The sequence below is a fragment of the Centruroides sculpturatus genome, unplaced genomic scaffold (assembly GCF_000671375.1).
Source record: "Centruroides sculpturatus isolate CEXI.00-Female unplaced genomic scaffold, Cexi_2.0 scaffold279, whole genome shotgun sequence".
NCBI lineage: Eukaryota > Metazoa > Arthropoda > Arachnida > Scorpiones > Buthidae > Centruroides > Centruroides sculpturatus.
Window position 1 is genome coordinate 111916 of NW_019384541.1, and position 20429 is coordinate 132344.

At 32.9% G+C, this 20429-nt stretch overlaps 1 protein-coding gene across 1 annotated transcript in view; it reads left to right on the plus strand.

Moving 5' to 3' along the window:
- The window catches only part of LOC111623377 (uncharacterized protein C6orf106 homolog), a 77705-nt gene continuing 57276 nt past the window's right edge, over positions 1–20429 (plus strand). Inside the window, 3 exon segments of the mRNA XM_023365928.1 lie at positions 1–318; positions 3997–4039; positions 19108–19218. Of these exon segments, the coding sequence (XP_023221696.1) occupies positions 160–318; positions 3997–4039; positions 19108–19218 (313 nt within the window). The 5' untranslated portion in view covers positions 1–159.

The window sequence follows — 20429 nt, forward strand, 5'->3', positions numbered from 1 at the left end:
GTTAGGTGGCGGATTCGACTTTTCTGATGATGTCATTTGTTGTTCTGGGATACGACAAGATGGCGATAAGGTGATGATGATCATTTTAAGAAATAAACAGTAGATCAAGAACGGTCGTTGTGTATTTTAAGTTATAAAAACTGTAAGCGAGTGTAAAAAATGGAAGTTGATAGTGACATTGAAGGAGGCTTACTCCAACAGTTCAGTTGTTTGACAACTACAGATAGAGATGTGTTAATATCTGAATTGCAAAAATTGCTCGGAGATCAACTAAATGCTGCTGGTTGTGCTTTCTTTCTCGATATGAATAATTGGTGAGTAATTTCGAGTAAAAGAGAGAAAAGTTCTTTTTTACTCTGCTCCTATAATTTCACTTTTATTTTATAAATAGAATATGCACCTTTAATATGGATAAACTATTTGTTGATAGGCAAGTCATTTGTGATCTTATCAAAAGTTTACTAAAATTTGTCTCTCTTGTTTATCTTTATCCATAAGAAAAACAACAAAGATCACATGAAAGAAACAGTTAAGATTACAAGGTATTGCTTTAAAGTATTAATACTTGATACTCTGCTATGAATTAAATTGATCAGACTGTTTGAGTTGATGTACAGTACATGTTTTAAATAAGCCCTGCAGTTACCATTCTACAGCCCTCTAAAACATACTGATAGATTAGTATTGTGGTTATAAATTATAAAATTTTTTAAAATATTTGAATGTGATGATGTTTTAATTGATTGCTTACATAATTCAAAATATTTGAAAATTATTCAAAGTTGAGATTTTAGATACTACAGTAGATTGTTTATTATCCAGTCTGGATAACCAGTCGTAGTCAGTAGGAAAGTAATGAAAGATATGTACCTTAAATAAAGCAAAAATATTAATTTTAATTCTAGTACGACAGTAAAAAAAAGTTAAGGCATAGAAATATGTAAGATATGAAAGAATAAAAAAGTTGTTTAATTTATTAAAAACAAGCACTAGTCTTTCATTGTAATGTACTGTACAATGCATTGATGAAACTTTGAATTCAAAGTAAAAAGTACCTAATAGTAAAATTAGTATGAAATAAAATATACTACTAATGTAAAAATTATATATTACAGTTCTTTTTTTAAAATAACTAATAAATGTGTTTATTTGCTTTGTTTTACATATCCTAGTATTTTTTTTTAACTGTTAAATCCCTGGGTCATTGTAAAATCTGTTTAGGGTTGCATTTCTATGTCAATGCTGTTTCTAATACATCAAATGCTTTACTGTGTCTAGGCACAGTGAAATATTTGATACATTAAAAGCCTGTGACTTATTAATTGTACTTTTCTATTTGTATTGTAATAATAAATTAAACCTAATACTAATGTTGATAATGAGCTAGCTTGATAGTAGGCTTTGGGAAAATTGCAGACAATTGTATTATAGATAAAAATGCAGTAGCCATTGTGGTAACTTAACTGAATTACTTAATGTACTTTTAACAGTGAGAGTTTTGAAAAAGAACACATTTTTGACCTGGTTGACAGGCTATCCTCAGGCATGGACAGTCAAAAGATGAGCACTCATGATCAATCGATATTGGATTCTTTTACCACATTACCAATGAATATATCAGATTCTTTTTCTTTGGAATTACCAGTTCTAAAATAGTTGGTTTAGAATTTTCTCCCCTCTTCACTGAGATACATAAGAAATTTCAACACATCTCTTTTCTTATTTCTATAACTCCTACTCTGGTTTGAACTTGCAGTATTACGTTTCCTACTGATTTCTTGCAATTGTTTTCAGACACACTAGAAACCATGCTATAGTTATAAAACATAATTATCATATCCGATGGTTGATATTTTACAGCTACTGCTTTTGAATTTTTCATTTCCTTTGGCTTCTTATAATAGTGCTAGCTCACAATCTTTTATTTTGCTTTTAACTATTATAAATGGGTCATAACAAAAACTCTCAATCATGCATATATATATATTCACTTGACACTTTCAGTGTTTCTTTAGTATTCTTATCTTTACTGTAATAGACAGTTTCTGTTGCACTGTTAGTAGGAATGGCTCTTACAGAAAATATGTGGAATATTTCAATATTTGAAAGTGTAGTCCTGTATGACAAAAATCTGTATGACAATCCAATTTTGGTTCTGACTACTTGCAGAATCAGAAAATAATACAGTATTTTTTCTTTCCATAACTTTAAATATTAAAACGTGATGCAGGAAGCAAGAAACACTGTTGGCACCTTTGAAAAATTTTGGAAAATGGATCTTCCAAAAAATGGAACATTTAAGAGTTGTTATTACTGTGTACATGCACATTGAACACAAAATGCCACAGAAGACACAAGTAGAACTGTTCTGTTACAGGGAGTTTAGCTAAGGGTAAATTTTGTTTGTAGTTAAACTCAATAATAATGTTATCACTGCTCCTTTTCAGATAGCTATTTTTGATCTCCTTATATTTACATTTGTGAGGTTCATATGTTTTTTTTTTCTTCATTTGAAAGAACTACTTGATTTTCCATTTTGAAACATAGGCTACATATGTCTGACCTAGGTAGATGAAATGCATATTTACTATACAGTGGTGCCTCGTATAACGTACGCCTCGAATAACGGATGCTGCGAATAATGGACTTTCTGTTTGACCGTTACGTGACTCGAGCAATGGACTTGCTGTGAACAACGGACTTTCCGTTCGGCAGTTACATGAGACGAACAATGGACTTTCTTCGAACAAGTGCAAATGATGTTTCCACTTTTTAGCCGTTGCCAATGACAATCTGCTATTTTTAGGATATATTAGTATTATTAGAATGTATTATTAGTATATCTGAAGTATAAATGTAATGTAATATATGTTGATGATTTAAATAAACATTAAATGTAATGTAATACAGTATATGTTGACGATTCAAATAAATGAAATGTAATTGTGTAGATGTCGAGGTGGCGGGACGAAAAGAGGTTGTAAAAAACAAATGGAGCGAGAGTAGCTCGTAGAAGTGTTTAGTGATCTTAATTAATAAAGAATTATTCGTATCATATAATCTGGCAAGTTAAGTCATTTATAATGAATGGGGAGAGGTTCAGGAGTTTACCAACACTCATTATCCAAACAGAGCTGAGGCCAACAGGATGAATGATCTCTACGATGACACCTTTGTCCGTCATTTCCGACAGGTTTTAAAGAAGAAAGAGAAACAGACCACCTTGGTCATGTTTTTCAAGAAGCAAGCTGCCAAAAAACAAAGGATGGAACAAGAGGAGTTGACCACTTTGGACATGTTTTTCAAGAAGCAAGCTGCCAAAAAACAAAGGATGGAACAAGAGGAGTTGACCCTGCAAGTTCCAGTAGCCTCTCTTGAATCTGACTCCGATTAAAAAAACAATAAAAAAAAGACCCGCTGCAATGTGTAAAAAGTCTGTATCTGTATGAATGTGTAAAGAAAGTGTTCTTCCACCTCCTCCTCACAACATCTGACTACCCGGCATAATTGGCTGTCTGCTCCATTTTCATTTTTATGATACAGTACGGTTATTTTATGCTTGCGGAACGAATTATATGTTTTAACATGTATTTCTATGGGAAAATGCTTTTCGTATAACGGACGTTTCACTTAACGGACGTGCACCTGGAACGGATTAAGTACGTTGTATGAGGCACCACTGTACTTCTGAAAGTGAGCAGCAAATATTTTATAAGACAAATCTAGAACTTTCCCAGTAACTGTAGCATAATAATCTTAAAACATTGTAAAAAGTTTCTTAACATTCAAGTTGGAATTAGAAAAATATTTTTTTCCTGTTTTTTTGAATGTAAATAAGGGGCAGTTGAAGAAGGGATCTCTCCGAACATAATATCCAACAAATTCTAGATGTCACCAGTAATCATGCTAGGACTGTTTGTCGTGTTTCCCTTGTTTGTCTTATAAATATTTCCAGCCAATACGAGGGCTGTTCGGAAAGTTTGCGGCCTCACATAGAAAAACAAACAAAATAATGTTAAAACTTTTTTTATTTTTCAATGTAATCTCCTCTGTTAGCAATGCGCTTATTCCAGCGATGTTCTAGCTTTTTTATGCCATCACAATAGATCGATTTGTCAAGGTATGCAAAATACTCGTTCACTTCAGAGATGACTTCGTCATTTGAGTGGAATCTCTTTCCAGCCAAGAATTTTTTTAGGTTTGGAAAAAGGTGGAAGTCACTGGGGGCCAAATCAGGTGAGTACGGTGGATGTGGAACTAATTGGAAGCGAAGTTCGTTTATCTTTTGTTCAGTGATTCTGGCGGAATGTGCAGGTGCATTATCGTGGTGGAACAGAACTTTTTTCTTCTTCAAGCGTGGCTTCTTTTCGTCGATTTCTTTCCAAAAGTTCACAGTAGTAGACAGCATTAATGGTCTTTCCTCTTTCTAGGTAGTCAATAAAGATGATGCCTTTAGCATCCCAAAAAACCGAGGCCATCACTTTACCCGCTGATGGAACTGTCTTTGCCTTCTTTGGTGGTGGCGAACTGTGGTGTTTCCATTGCTTCGACTGTTCTTTTGTTTTAGGAGTGTAGTAATGGATCCACGTTTCGTCAGTAGTTACAAACCGACGCAAGAAATCCTGTGGGTTTTTCTGGTAGAAGTCCAAACACTCCTTTGACATCAAAGTGCGAACACGTTTTTGCTCGGCGGTCAGCAGATGCGGCACCCACCTTGCTGAAACCTTCGTCATACCCAAATCTTCGGTTAGGATGTGGTGCACTCGGTCGACAGAGATGCCTGTTGTCTCAGCTATCTCACACGTTTTCAAACGGCGATCTGCTAATACCAAATCATGAACTTTGTCGATGTTTTCTTCAGTGACAGCAGTTGACGGCCGTCCGCTGCGAGGGTCATCTTCCACACTTTCTCTGCCAGATTTAAAAAGGGCTGTCCATTTTTCACAGTGGTGTACGAAGGAGCAGACTCTCCTAAAACTTCATCCATGTCATCTTTGATTTGAGATGGGGTCAACCCTTTTTTCGTCAGGTATTTTATGACCGCACGAGTCTCCGTCTTCTCCATTTTTGACAAAGCATGTGCACACTGACTATCTGCTAAGCTGACGTGGCAAAACTTTTTGACAAATCAAGCGGAAATTGGTATCGTATCTTTAGCAAAGATGGCTGAATTATTCCCGCCAAAAATTAAATTGATCGCAGCGCCGCATATAGGCAAGGCCGCGAACTTTCCGAACAGCCCTCGTATTGTATATTCTATCACTTCAATCCTTTTTTTTTTTGTAATTTGCATAAATTTAATGAGAAAAGTAACCTGTAACTTTACTGTTTTCACAAGTTACATGACATTTCAAAGTGCAGCTCTTATGTTGTATTTTTGGATTTTGTAGACACACTTTGGGTTGCAAACATCATGTCATTGAGGAAATAAAAACATTATGTTTGTCATAGTTAACTAACTTATTCCAAAAATATTTTAAAAAATGTCTGACAGTATAGAGAAAGCTTCTTAAAGCATTCCTTCTGGCAGTATTTAATAAAGACAGCAAATATTTTACCTTTGATATGTTTATTACCATTTCTGGAATATTTTTGCCCCTAATAAAAAAATACAACTTAATATGGATTGTTTGATACATAATACAAAAGTCATAATGTTAATAAACAACATAAACCTTGTTTCTTCTTATCTTTGCTTTATTTCTATGGCTATGGCATGGCTTTCCCCTTTCTTTTTTTATGTTTTCAGCTATTAATTCCTCCTCAGATGTATATAAATCTGATAAATCCATTTTATTAAAGTTATTCAAATATTTTCAAGTTAATAGGTCACATTAAAATGAATACAGTATAATGAAATAACATCACCAAGAAACAAAACTGTAGAAAAATTCTGTGTGGGGCCATTAATTTCCAGAGATGGAATGAAACAAACTGTGCTCCTACATGAAGAAATGGGTCTATCTAGCGGTGCATGTGAGAATTCCAATTTCCGATTTATGCCAAGTACCTTTCACACAAAGAGCTTGGTAACAAAAATGGAATAACTGCAGTTATCCTATTTTTTTCATAGAAGTCCTCAATTGATTTTCAGATAATCAACTTTTTACTGTATTCATTATTTACCTAAATTTTCAATTCTGGATGAGTTAAAATTAGACTTTCAAAAAGAGAGAAATTTTATCAAAAAATATCTTTAAGTAAGATAGAAATAAACTATTATTGTTTATCATTTGAAAAGGATAAAAAATAAAAAAATTGAAAACACAATATTATTTTTATTTTATCAGTAATGCAAAGTCATTTCCATTATGTAAGCAAATTTTTTTTTTAATTTTATATAAACAGAAGCAAAAAATTTATTGACTTTCAGTTCTGATGTATGTAAGTGTTATATGTTTAAATGATAGAACTTTTACATAATGCAGTAATTTATTTTTTGGGAAAATGGTTTGGTTTATTTATTTGAAATTAAAGTGATTAATACTTAATAATTCAATGAATAAAATGTTTATTTTTGTTTTGAACATTACATTTTTATTTTCTTGTAAAATGAGCTCAAACTAAATGATTTTATTTTCTTACATCTGGTTCAAATACTTTTTGCTAGGGGTTGTACAATGTTAAATATAGAATAAATATTGAAACAAGTAAAAGAAATAACAAAAATAAAATTAGCATGAAATACAATAAAAATTATGCACAATGGACCTTTTGTAATTAACAAATGTTGGAATATCAGCACCGTAGTAATGTAACACAACTCTTATCTCTAAACCTTTTACCGGTGCGCGTATCATCTCACTCTATAACAGTTACAAACGTTTTCGAACCGTTACGGTTCTTCTTCAGGTGACGATTCCCTAACGGAATGCAGTTCAACGATGTTACGAAATACGATCCGAAATGATGTCTTGACCAGATGACGTCACTACGGACTTGCGCGTTATGCATGGTGTGCTCTATCTTAGCGATTTATCTATTAGGGCCTGCCAGGCCCTCGATAGAGCGATTTCGTTGGTAGAGGCCGTCGATAGAGCGAGGCGATATACATATGCATAAACATGAGTGAAGGACGTTATTGCATTAACTACAAGGACAAAATCGCTCTATTGACGGCCTGGCAGGCCCTAATAGATAAATCGCTAAAATAGAGCACACCATGCATAACGCGCAAGTCCGTAGTGACGTCATCGGGTCGGGACATCATTTCGGATCGTATTTCGTAACATCGTTGAACTGCATTTCGTTAGGGGATCACCTGAAGAAGAACCGTAACGGTTTGAAAATGTTTGTAACTGTTATAGAGTGAGATGATACGCGCACCAGTAAAAGGTTTAGAGATACGCTTTTGTAATTAGTTAGTTGCTTATGCAGTTTGGGTTGTTGAGTAGAGACTGCCAAACTAGCCATAGAGTTTTACTATCTTCATAATTAATGCAATTGTCCCAAATTTTTGCATTATAGATCTTCATTACTTCCAATGTTCTTAGCTTTTGCTTGTCAAATATCTTTATAATTCTTACTCTTCCCAACATGAAGACACCTTAGTCTTGCTAATGAATTGAGCTAGTCTAGGGAATTGGTATAAAAACTGGTTTGTAATTGTCATCTAAACCAAGATCTATAGATAAAAAGTCATTCTTGCAATGTGATAATTTGTTATATGTGACTTTAATGAGTTTTAAACTGTCAAGGTCTAGAACTTGTATCTGCAATTTATCCAATAAACCCTAAAATATTTGCACTCTGAAGACACAGATAAGTAAGTACAATAGAGTTGTCTATTGTAATCATGGATAATGTTATTAGTTGATTAATGATATCAAAATTAGCAAGTCTCAAAACATACATACTAAAATACAATATAAAAACTTCAAACTGCAATGATGGCTGAATTTCCTAAAACTTATTGGGGAGAAGTGATATCAACAGTGTGCTACATTCAAAATTGTCTTCCTAGTAGAACCATTGGCAAAACACCATAAACTGTGAAAGAAGCTAAATCTGCAATATTTAAGAGCATTTGGAATTAAGGCCTATGCACACATTCCAAAAGAAAGACACACAAAGTGGGATGCTCATGTCAAGAAAAGAATTTTAAGCTGATATAGCAAAACATAGAAAGGTTACAGAATTTTGTTTTCAGAAACTAAGAAAGTCAATGAGCAGGAGTATCATTATAAATTAAAATTCTCTGACAATGAAGATGGAAATTGTTCCAGAAATAGTTTGACTTGAGGACTTATTATTGAAGAAAGCTATACAAATACAGATTTGAAAGAGCAATTGAAGATACAGGATATAAATGAAGAAAAGAAAAGCCAAGATAAAAGAACTTTGGCTGCAACTACTGACAATATATTGGACTCCAATTTGAGTATCTTCCAGGAAAAATAAAGATATTCCACAAAACACTTATCATAAATTGTTCAAACTGCACCAATTCCTGAAACAGAAACATGGCATGATTTAGATAAGTTGCCTGTTCATGAGCAACAGAGATGGATCAAAGCTGCAAAGAAAGTAATAGAATTGCTTGTAAAATGTCATACATGGGACTTGCCAAATTGCCAACAGGTAGAAGTGCAGTTGGTTTTAAAGGGTATTGAAGGTCAAGTACAAAGCTGGAGGTGTTATCCATAGATAAAAAGCACATTAAGTTGCTAAGGAATACTCAGAATACAATGCAACATATATGCTTCAATAGCAAAACAAAGTATAGTTTAATCCAATTATAACGTCATCGGGTGTAATGACAACCCTAATATAATGTCAAATTTTTATCTATTTTTATCATGATTTTACTATACTAGATAATGTTAAAAAAAACCCACTTGTAACGACATAAAACCCTGTTTTAACATCATATTTAAAGCACTCCCAGATTTACAAAATTAGATTACAAATTTTATTTAATAAAGAAAATACAGTACATGTACTACGTGTTTAGTTTCTAGTGTCAGAGTCCACTTCCTAGAACGACTGTGGGTGGTACTCTCACCATCTGACTTTGGTGGGGTGAGGTTCATCACATCTTTAAAGAACGTGATGATCAGGTTAGTTTTCATAGTTACTCGTTGTTATGGTGATATTGTATAATGACATGATTGGCCAATTTGAACTGGTAACGGGTATTACTGAGGAAAGATAGCAGAAGATCACGATTGGCTAAATTTGAATTGGTGACACATGCGTCTCAAGGAAGAGATGGTTGGCGAAATATCATGCCATGTGGCAGACCTGGAATAGAGCTATGACTAGCATAGCTGCTGATTGATTGGCCAACAGCTGTCGATGACTATATAAGGTTGATGTGGAAGCGGGAAATTTGAGTTGGATCCGTCTTGCTGACTGAGTTCTAATTTGTTATTGGTATACTGAATGGTTGTTAATTGTGAAGCTGTTATAAATTGTAACTTTACTCTCATGTTGTACAATAGTTTAGCAACAAATCAGGTGAAATGGCTAGGTTAAAAAGGAAAGCGTTAACATTAGACTGCAAAGTAGAAATAATTAAAGCAGTTGAAAGTAGAAGAAAAAAGGCAGATGTATGCAGAGACTTTGGTTTAGTAATTTCTACAGTGTGCACAATAATAAAAAAACAGAAAATTTTGAAAAGTTTTCAAGATGGCAAGGGACAAGTGAAAAAAATTAAGTTATGTGAAAAAGCAAATATTGATGCCACTCTAATTAAGAAATTCCAACTTATCACTAAATGGACTGATACTAATGGAAAAAGTAGAATTTGGATGACTACTAGGCGATACTAACTTTAAATGTTCTAATGCAGTGATGGGCAAACTTTTTAAAGAGCGGGCCAAAGGAAAAGAAGAAAACTTTAGGCGGGCCAATATAATTGTAACCTAGCGCTGCATCTGAAAATCCAGGTGGCGCTATAAAAACATGTGCAGGCCGTCCGCCATATTTCTTTTTCTCTCTTTCGGCTACGCTACGCACGACGAATGGATGTTCTGTACTGAAGCATGCTTGTAACCGATCGAGCTTTTACTCAATAAGTGTAAAACAAAATTTTGTACATTATTGTAAATAAACTTTCATGGTGAGATATAAAGCTTCGGTTATTTTATATAATCAACGAACACTCAAGTTAAGTGGTTCATCAACCACCATAGCCTGTATTCTTTTTTACTTGTCAGATTAGGAATAATGTCGCGCGGGCCGGATAGAACATTTCAGGGGGCCGCATCTGGCCCGCGGGCCGTAGTTTGCCCATCACTGTTCTAATGGATGGCTAGACTGTTTTAAACAAAGACATGGCATAAGTTTTAGGAAAGTGTGTGGAGAAGCAAAAAGTGTAAGTTTACTGGATGTTGAAAACTGTTTAAGAGATGTGTGGCCTAAATTAAGGGAAGAATATGCAGATGAAGACATTTATAATGCTGATGAAACTGGGATATTTTACAGACTTTTACCAGATAAATTATTTAAATTTAAACACGAAAAATGTGTTGTTGGAAAACTTGCAAAAGATAGGATAACGGCTTTTGTTTGTGCTAATATGACTGGTACAGATAAAAAAAAAAACTTCTTGTAATAGGAAAATAAAAAAAAACAAGATGTTTTAAAAACATAAAAACACTATCAGTAAATTACAAAGCCAACAAAAAGTCATGGATGACATCTGAGGTTTTTGAAGAAGAAATTCGAAAATGGGATAGAGAACTTATTGGTAAACGAAAAAAAGTTTTACTCCTTGTCAATAATTGCCCAGCACATCCAATTTTATAAAATTTAAAGAGCATTAAACCTGTGTTCCTTCCTCTGAATTGTACTAGTGTACTTCAGCCAATGGTTCAAGGAATTATAAGAAACCTTAAATCTCATTTCAGAAAAATTCTTTTACAAAAAAATTATTACAAATATGGAAGATAACAATAAAATGGCAATTTCTTTATTAGATGCAGTTGATTTTTTGGAAAAATCTTGGTATAAGTTTAGTTTGCTAATAACAGCAAATTGTTTTTGCGATGCAAAATTGTGTAATAGTCAAACATCTATTACATTTATGAATGAGGACAATGACATTCCTCTCTCAGAATTAATTAAAACAATTCAAAGTTCAGAAAATGGTAAATTTTTGTCATCAGCTGCTACTTAATATGAGAGTGTAGATGAAGATTTAATAACATCTGAATTTTATACAGATGCAGATATTGTTGAGCAAATTAAATCTTCAGATGAAAAAAATGTGGATGATGATGATGATGAAGATGAAACATCAGACAGAGAGAATGCATTGCCATCAAGCAGGGAAGCGTGTAATGCAATAAGATTATTGAAAATGTTTTACAGATCTCAGAAAACTTCATTGGAAATAATGAACAAAGTCTATGATTTAGAAAATGACATTGATAAACAATTTTTAGGTGAAAAATGCTTACAATCTAAAATAATTGACTTTTTTAAGTGAATATTGTTATTGGATCTTTTTAATTGGAATACATTAATTTAACCTTTTGTTGTCTTTTGATTCTATATTATTCTCAAAACCAGAAGTGCCACCATTATTGAAACTTGAGACAAATAAAAATTTCTTTTAGAATTGAATTATGACTATTTACAAAAATTCTAAAATTTTCAAGTCTATCTTTTATCCCTTTCACACTACCACAGAAGTAACAGTATAGTGGCTTGAATAAACTTCATTAGAAGACAAATGATAAATTATAAAAAAATTTTTACACAAAGTTAAAATTGATCAAAATGCCATAAAAGGTCAGCATTTCGATCAATTTTAACTTTGTGTAAAAATTTTTTTATAATTTATCATTTGTCTTCTAATGAAGTTTATTCAAGCCACTATACTGTTACTTCTGTGGTAGTGTGAAAGGGATAAAAGATAGACTTGAAAATTTTAGAATTTTTGTAAATAGTCATAATTCAATTCTAATTGAAGATATCCTGGGTTGTTATCCATGTATGATAAAAATTTTTTATAAAAGATAATTTTTGAAATTTTTAATTACATTGTTGTAAACTTAGACATAATAATGTATTATAAATAAAGTAGATTTAAACATTTAGTTTGCACTTTTATACATATGATGATAAATTATTATTACCATAATAGATACAGTATACTGTATTACCATTAAGAAATACAGTAATTTTATGGTAATATATACGATGTTAAATTAGAATGGATTTTATAATAGATCCTTAAACACACTTGGTACTTTTTATGAGACTGTAATTATAACCCCATAGATAACGAAACTTGGTTATAACATCAAAAAATTGCTGGTTCCATGGATGATGTTATAATCAAGTTAAACTGTACTTTTAGGGTTCTATTACTTATAGTTGCTGTGTGGAAAATGAAAGTCAAGTACTTTGATGCAAATACTGCATTAAATGGAGATATTTAAGAGGAAATATACAAGGTAGCTTCAAAAAGTTCCTGGAATTATGCTGGGTTAGTCAATTAAAGGCAATGAAAAAGGAAACATGTAATGCATGTCTTAGCTAAACAGGTCAGGAATAAAGAAATGTGTTCAAACAAATCCATACTTGCTGCAAAGATGATAACAGTTACCATTCACTTAAAATCATATTAATGAGACATCATGAAACAGAGTCTGGCAAAAATGTCTATGAAAGAACAATGAGAAAAAACTCTGAGATCTTGAAGATGCTTCAGAACACCTATGTTGAATATGCCACAAAGCATTCTCAAGTTTATGACTGGCAAAAACACTTTTCTGAGTGACAAGAAAATATCACTTATGATTTGTGAAGTGGTTTCCATCAACATCAACATCTGAGGAGAAAGTGTCGTTGTATGCGAGATTGTGAGGTCAGATAGACAGCAATCAATTGAGCATATTGATCTCATGCAATTTCTAACTCTTCCTCTGGTTGAAAGATGCCATTAAGGGATGCCACTTCAAGAACGTGGATAATGTTATATAGAGGTCAACATCTGCATTGCTCTCACAAGACAGTTTCCAAGAATGTTTTCAGCAGCTTTACCAGCATTAGAAAAGTGTATAGTTGCCGAAGGACAATAATTTGAAGGACCCATTGATTTGTCAATTGTACACATACTTTTGAGTAATAAGTCAATTCCAGGAACTTTTTGAAGCTACCTTGTATGAGGCTGATTCAAAAAGTAAGATAACAAGAGCTCTCACGGATGTCATATATCTCCTCTGTTCAAATATTTCATTAGGGCAGCAGCAGAAGACCACAGCTTTATTGCACAGGCGTTACTTGGTGCAAATGTTGTGTCAGACTCGCAATATCATCTTGAAGATGGCTGCACCCACAGAAACATGGCCAAATGTGGAAGTGCATAGTGTGATTTGGTTTCTGTGTCTAAATGGCAACTCACTAGTAGAAATTCATCAACAACTTGTTGAGGTGTATGGTGATAATGTCATGTCACAAAAACAGGTGTGGGTTTGGTGCACTAAGTTCGATAAAGGCAGGCCAGATGTGCAAACTGAGTAAAGATCTGGTAGGCCAAATATGTCTTCCACAGATGACAAACTGTGCTGTATTAATGGTCTGATTCAGGATGAAGTGATTTTCATTTCTTTAGACCAGAGGTGGCAAACCTATGGCACCCGTGCCTAAAATGGCACGTCGAAGAAATCATCTGGCATGTAATGAATTACAGTAGAGCATTGATTATCCGACCCCCAATTAACTGTCACATTGGTTAACCGATCATTCTAGTTGGCAAATTCAAATGTCCGCTATTGATGTGGCGCTACAATATTTGGCTATGTCTTGGCTACTTTAATAGTACTTTTACGTGTTTTATCTGGCAACACTGGCTCGACCATGAAAGGGAGCCAGTATTTAAACGAGGCTTAATTTTCTAATTTTTAACGATACAATAGCAACGATTATTATTTTAAAAAAATTTTTGTTAGGCTTAACATCAATGAAAATTCAATGCGAAGTAGGTTAATAGCGATATACTAATATACTAATTACATGAGATATACTAATATACTATACTAATAATGTATTTTTTCATATTTTTCGGTTATCTGTTTTTTTCAGTTATCCGACCAACCCCAGTCCCCAATTGAGTCGGATAATCGATGCTCTACTGTATGGCTTCTTAAACTTTTTTTATTCACGACCCCATTTATGATTGTGATTTTTTTCGCGACCCCCCTCCCCCCCCAAAATATATATATATATATATATAAAATAAAGATATATACAAATTTACAAAAACAATAATGGTGTACTACCACAGTTCACTCTTGTGTTACAATGGAACAGAGACAACTGAATACACTGAAAAGCGACAACACTACACTAGTTCACACTACAATCAGTGTTGCTGAATCGTTGTCTCGCTGCACCAGAAGTGACACAAAGCGCAACTCACGAAACCTAAGACACAAAGCATGCCATTTTCAAACTCTCAAATTATTTTCAATATTTTGCACTGAAATCTCGCGACCCCAAGATTTTGCTAAGCGACCCCAAATGGGGTCGCGACCCATAGTTTAAGAAGCCCTGGTNGACCGGAGGCAAACCTATGGCATGCATGCCCAATGTGGCACGTTGAAGAAATCATCCGGCACGTAATGTATTATACGATATCGGTTTATCATCTTTTTCAATCAGGTTCTTTACATTTACTCTAATTACAGCATATTATTTTATTTATTTAAATATAGTTTTTTAAAACTCTTTTTGCCCTGTGGGTACTAAGAGGGCTTTTTTATTTAGCAAGTCCACAATGGGACATCCAGGTGGTGAAGAATGGATACCCACCTGAAAATTTTCTGGGATTTTGATCTCAGGTCTACAAGAGCGATAGCTACCACTTTGACCGCTTGGCCATTCGGCCAAATTTAAATATAGTAGAGAGGTTGAGGCGCACGTTTTAAACGTGTAAACGTGTACGTGTGACGTTCGGCGCCGCTTTCCCGTAAGCCTAAAAGTTTGACGATGGTGTTTGGAATGTCGAGCGTGATTCCACCGACTATCCAAACACCATTGTCAAACTTTTAGGCTTACGGGAAAGCGGCGCCGAACGTCACACGTACATGTTTACACGTTTAAAACATGTGCCTCAACCTCTCTAGTTACTCAAAGTCTAAAACTTCTGCACACAAACATTTTTAAAGAAAAGTATGCTTAATATGCTTACTATGTGGCACGCAGACTCAAAAAGGTTCACCATCCCTGCTTTAGACCATTGAAGAAGCACATGAGTGGTAAGTGATTTCAAATTGATATGGAAGTTCAGCAAGCCATCATGATGAGGCTGAAGGGACTTGATGCAGATTTCTTTTCTGCTGGCATCAATGTCTTGTTATATCATTGGAATAAATGTTTGGACAAGTATGGTGACTATGCTGAAAAATATTATGTACCAGGGCCATAATAATTTGTATTGCTATATCTGCCTTTGAAATAAAATTTGTACAGGAGAACTCTTGTTACCTTACTTTTTGAATCACCTATGTATATGTCACAACGTGAAGGATACATGAAATCTGGAAAGAAACATCTTGTCTGCAGGTTATCTTAATTACTATATGAACTTAAACAATCAGCCTGATATTTGAACACTAAAATAAATGAATTTTTATTAAAGCAATGATCTAAATAAAATCTAGCCAATCCATGTTTATATTTTAAGTTCAAGAAAGGACAGTGGAACATATATTGATAATTTAATAATTATTCAATTTGATGAGAGAGCTGTCACAAATATCAGAGAATGGCTTAATCAGAGCTTTGAAATCAAAGATCTCAGTGACATCACATACTATTTAGGAATTTAGATTCAATGAGAAGAGAATGGAAGTTTCTTATTTGCATCAGTGATCAAAAATCAGATTATTGAAAATTATGGATTAAATGTGGCTTATGGAGCATCTTTGCTGATGGATGCAAATAATCTGAAACATGATGATGAGAGTGATCTTATTTCAAATAATGACATATGTAGACAAGCAGTGGAGGTATTTTTATGTATGATTACAACCATATGCTCTGATATAGGGCATATAGTGGCTACAATTAGAATTCCTCAATAGGACTGGAAAACACAGTTAAATTTGCATATAATATGCATAAAAATAATTTAATGAAATATACAAAGTATTTTATTAATTAACTAGCAGATGAGCCCAGCATTGCTTGGGCAAAACATAACGACAGCAAAGATTAAGATTATTAGACTCTTGAATTATATTAAATTATCATATTTGATTTATATAACTACAAAGGTTATCTTATGTAAGGGTTTATCACACTGATTGCCCATTTTAAAAATTCTTTAAATTGTGGACAGTAGAGGAAGAAAATTTTTAATGTGTTAGATTGGCCACTTGGTGATATAAATCCTTATATAAGATAACCTTTGTAGTTATATGAATCAAATACTATAATATAACAAATATTAAAACAAAAATCATATAAAGAGTTTGGTTACTTCAGCCTACCATTGTCACATTTATCGTGATACTCGGATGACAACAATTGAAAATGTGATATCTTAACTTTTTAATATATCATATTTTTTCCTAATGTTAACTCTAAGAAACTGTACCATTCACAGCCAAATATCAAATGGTAATCTGCCACCATCAAATTTAGCAAAAAACGGACCAAATACTGTATTTAAATTCAACACCCTCAAAAACCACTTAAATCATGTTTTGTGCAGGCTGGTAAACTCATAATATGTAATTTTTTTATTCGAATGCCACAGCTGGTCCGATAGGAAGAAGGGACTGTTGTGGAAGGGGTTGAAGTAATTTGGACAAAAGTAGTTGTTAAACTCCTCCTATAAGAAAGGATGGTCAATGACTACTAATTATCAATAATACCGATCTACTATTAATATTTGAAAAATGATCTGTGTTGGTTAGGTTGTGATAGTCTCGCATGTGATCAAAGTTGCTAACCTTAACATCTGTAAGATTTCATATAAAACTTGTTTAAATAAAAAAGAAAATCTTGTAAAATGCAAGAATAATTGCTTTTATGTGATGATAAAGTGTTTATATTTTTGCAACAGACTGTATAAACTATGTGAGAAATATGTCATTATAAATATTGCATTTATAAAAAATTATTGAAAAAAATTGTAGACCTATAAATTTCCACTGTCCTTCCTTAATCTCGAGACCAGAGTTAGGTAGATGATAATCAAGACCAAATATAGAAAGCTCAGGGCAGGAGGTCCAGATTGACTATGTATGAACATCAGTTTGGACTGAAAGTCATGTTACTGCAATTCAAAATTTTTCCCTGAACAAAGTTAGATAGATGACTAGCACTACTATTGCTACTAGGAAAAGTATGATGTACAGAGGCAAGACCACCACTAAAAGAATTGAGAATATTGTAATGAAAAATTGCAGTTTGGCATTGTGACATTCTCACAATAAATAATCATTCGTTAGAATTAGCCTAGTTTATTTGGTTATGACAACACGACATGAGTGATCTGCTGAGGGGAATGCATTTCAGGAAGACTTTTATGGGAAGCTGACCCTATTTAGGTATTATTAATGTGAAGAAAAGAAAAATTTGTAAAAACTCCAGAAAACTCCATGTGGCCAATTCAAACTCGCAATAAACTAATTACTACTTTCGATAGTTTTATCCACTCAGCCACTGGAGGGTACTTATTAGAATTAAGAAAGTACTGTTAAGAAATGAAAAAATTTGAGTGGCAAGTGTTATATGCTACCTGTTTCAGTAATGATAAAGCATGTATATTTTGCTCTATATCATTGTTGCAATAATTAAGTGAATGTAATACATACATACATATATATATATATATATATATATGTATATGTATGTATTACATTCACTTCTTAGTAGTAGAATGAACTTCTTCANAAAAAACATATATATAAGAGCTTTATTAATAAACAAAGGAAACATTTATCAAACACACAACACATAAAAATCCACAATTAAACTTAAAGATGTAATCGAAACCCGACTTTTAGAAGGCACATGAGTTTCTTTTCCACAAATCATGGAGTTAAAAAACATATATATAAGAATATCAGATAATAAATGGCAAAAAAATTAAAATAAAGGAGTTAGAAACTAAATTTTTACTTAACGACTATCCTAAATCGAAATTAAACACATGGCAAAAACAATACTGGGAAAATAGATTTAATACGAAATATAAATTAAGCAAAAAATACAAAACCTTCCCATATATAAAAAACATTTTTGAGGGCTGTAATAAGATCCTAAAAAAAGACAATATCAGTTTGGCACCGTCTTTGACCAACAAAATATCTCATAGTATCCATTATGACATTAATAAACAACATAACAACAAACTAAGCATTCTTAAAACTGTAGGAACTGTTTACAAACTTGAATGCAACTGTCAAAATCTGAAAATTTACATGGGCGAAACAGGCCGGTTACTAGAAACAAGAATTAAAGAACATGAAGCTGCCATTCGCCTAAAACATAACACTTCCCCTGGTACTACCACACAAGTGACAATAATTGCCAAATTAATAAAAATAATATAAAAGTGTTATATTTAGAAAAAGACCCATATAAAAGGAAATTTAAAGAACATATAGAAATCAAAAAGCACCCTAAAGATAACTTAATTAATATTTTAGAAAGAATGTTAATAGACCCCCAACGGTATAAACTAATAGAGAGCGCCTCCAGGCGTTAAAGATTGTTTAAAAGCACATCCCCTTGTACGGAATGTTAGGAATGGTTTAAATAACATTACTTGTCGTTATACTGTTACTCTGTGAACACTGGATAACACCGGTTGTCAATTTTTATTCTGCTTCATTTTTTATTGGGAATAATACATATTAACTAAAAATGTAAGTGTTTATAGATATTTTGAAATTAATAATCTATGTTATATATTTTTTATATAAATGATGTGTTAAACAGCCACGCCCTTTACTTTTTTCATATTATAGAAAATAGTCATACAACTATGTAATAAAAATATTGTCACACAAGTCTATGATGTACCATTATATAACATGTAAGTTTTTATGTTATTGTCACCCCTCATTTTTGTTACGTCCTACTTACCAATATCGTGAAACTCACCTTGTTTTTTGTAATTTTAACAGCACTGAAGAGGGGTTGGGAATACNCCTTCTATGTCATTTGTTAAAGATGTAACTATTGGAGAAGGTGAAGCAATTCCTCCTAACACAAAATTTGTAAAAACATGGAGAATTCAGAATCATGGTAAGTGAGAATTACAATTTTAGTTTTTGGGTTTGTTTATTACATAATAAATTTAATTTTGAAAAATATAAAATGCTAATAAGTTTGGAATTAAATAAGAAACAGTGATATATTTATAAAGAGTTAATTACTTACATATTGTCTGTAATTCATTTGTAAAAGCAAGTGTACCGTAATCATGTAGACACATGATAAAACTAACCAAAGATTCAGATAATTTATATTATGTTGAGTCCATGTGTGAGTCCTTATCTTAGAGGATCAAAGAACATTGTAATTTAATTAATAATCAAAAGCACAGAGAGAATACATTCATTCATTCATTAGTTTAATTGTACATTTAAAACAAGGTACAAAGTCCTGCCCCGCAGTGAGCATTACAGGAACATATCCGTTACATAGTTCCACCGAGTTACAGTATGCACTAATGAACAAAGCAAAGTAAAAAGAAACATAAAAAAGAAAAATAATAAAAAAATAAAAAATAATAAAAAAAAATAAATAAATAAAAACACAAAGGCAATAAAAGACCCAAACAAAATATGCAGCAGCTTGCTGCAGCAAATAACAGACTACTTATCTGCAGGAATATATTCGCAAAAGAAGGTTGCAGTAAACAATAATTCTGACAAAGTGTTTAACAGAATTTATCCAGTGCAGAAAATTTGTAAGACAAAGATTTGAGAATCCCATGAGTCCATATACATAAGCGTGCAAGTAAAAAAAAAAAACAAAGTTCACACAGCTACTAACTGTAAGTATCAATTCCAACACTTTAAACCCAAAAACAGAGAAAGATGATGAAGCTTACATATTTCTTACAGTCAGCAAACACAAATATATATAGAGAAGCGATGATCTGCTTGTATTAGTTGTTGTGCTAAGAAGCAGAGGTAGCACTATGAATTAAACAATTTGTGCCCTGTAAAGGATTCCATAATTATTAAGGTAAGTAGTCAGCTGTCTTAATATATAAGGCTTTTGCTTTAATGTAGAGTGGACACTCCTTATCCAGTGTGTTATGTTCATGTTTATCTAGGCCACTCCTCAAACAATTAGCACATTTAGGCTTTTCACTTTTCTTTGTACATGTCTTAAACAAATGATCATCACCACAATGGCTACAAACTTTCTTCGGTGATGGGCAACTTGCCGCCAAATGTCCAAAAGCAAGACATTTGTAGCACTGTCGTACAGGGAAAAAATCATAA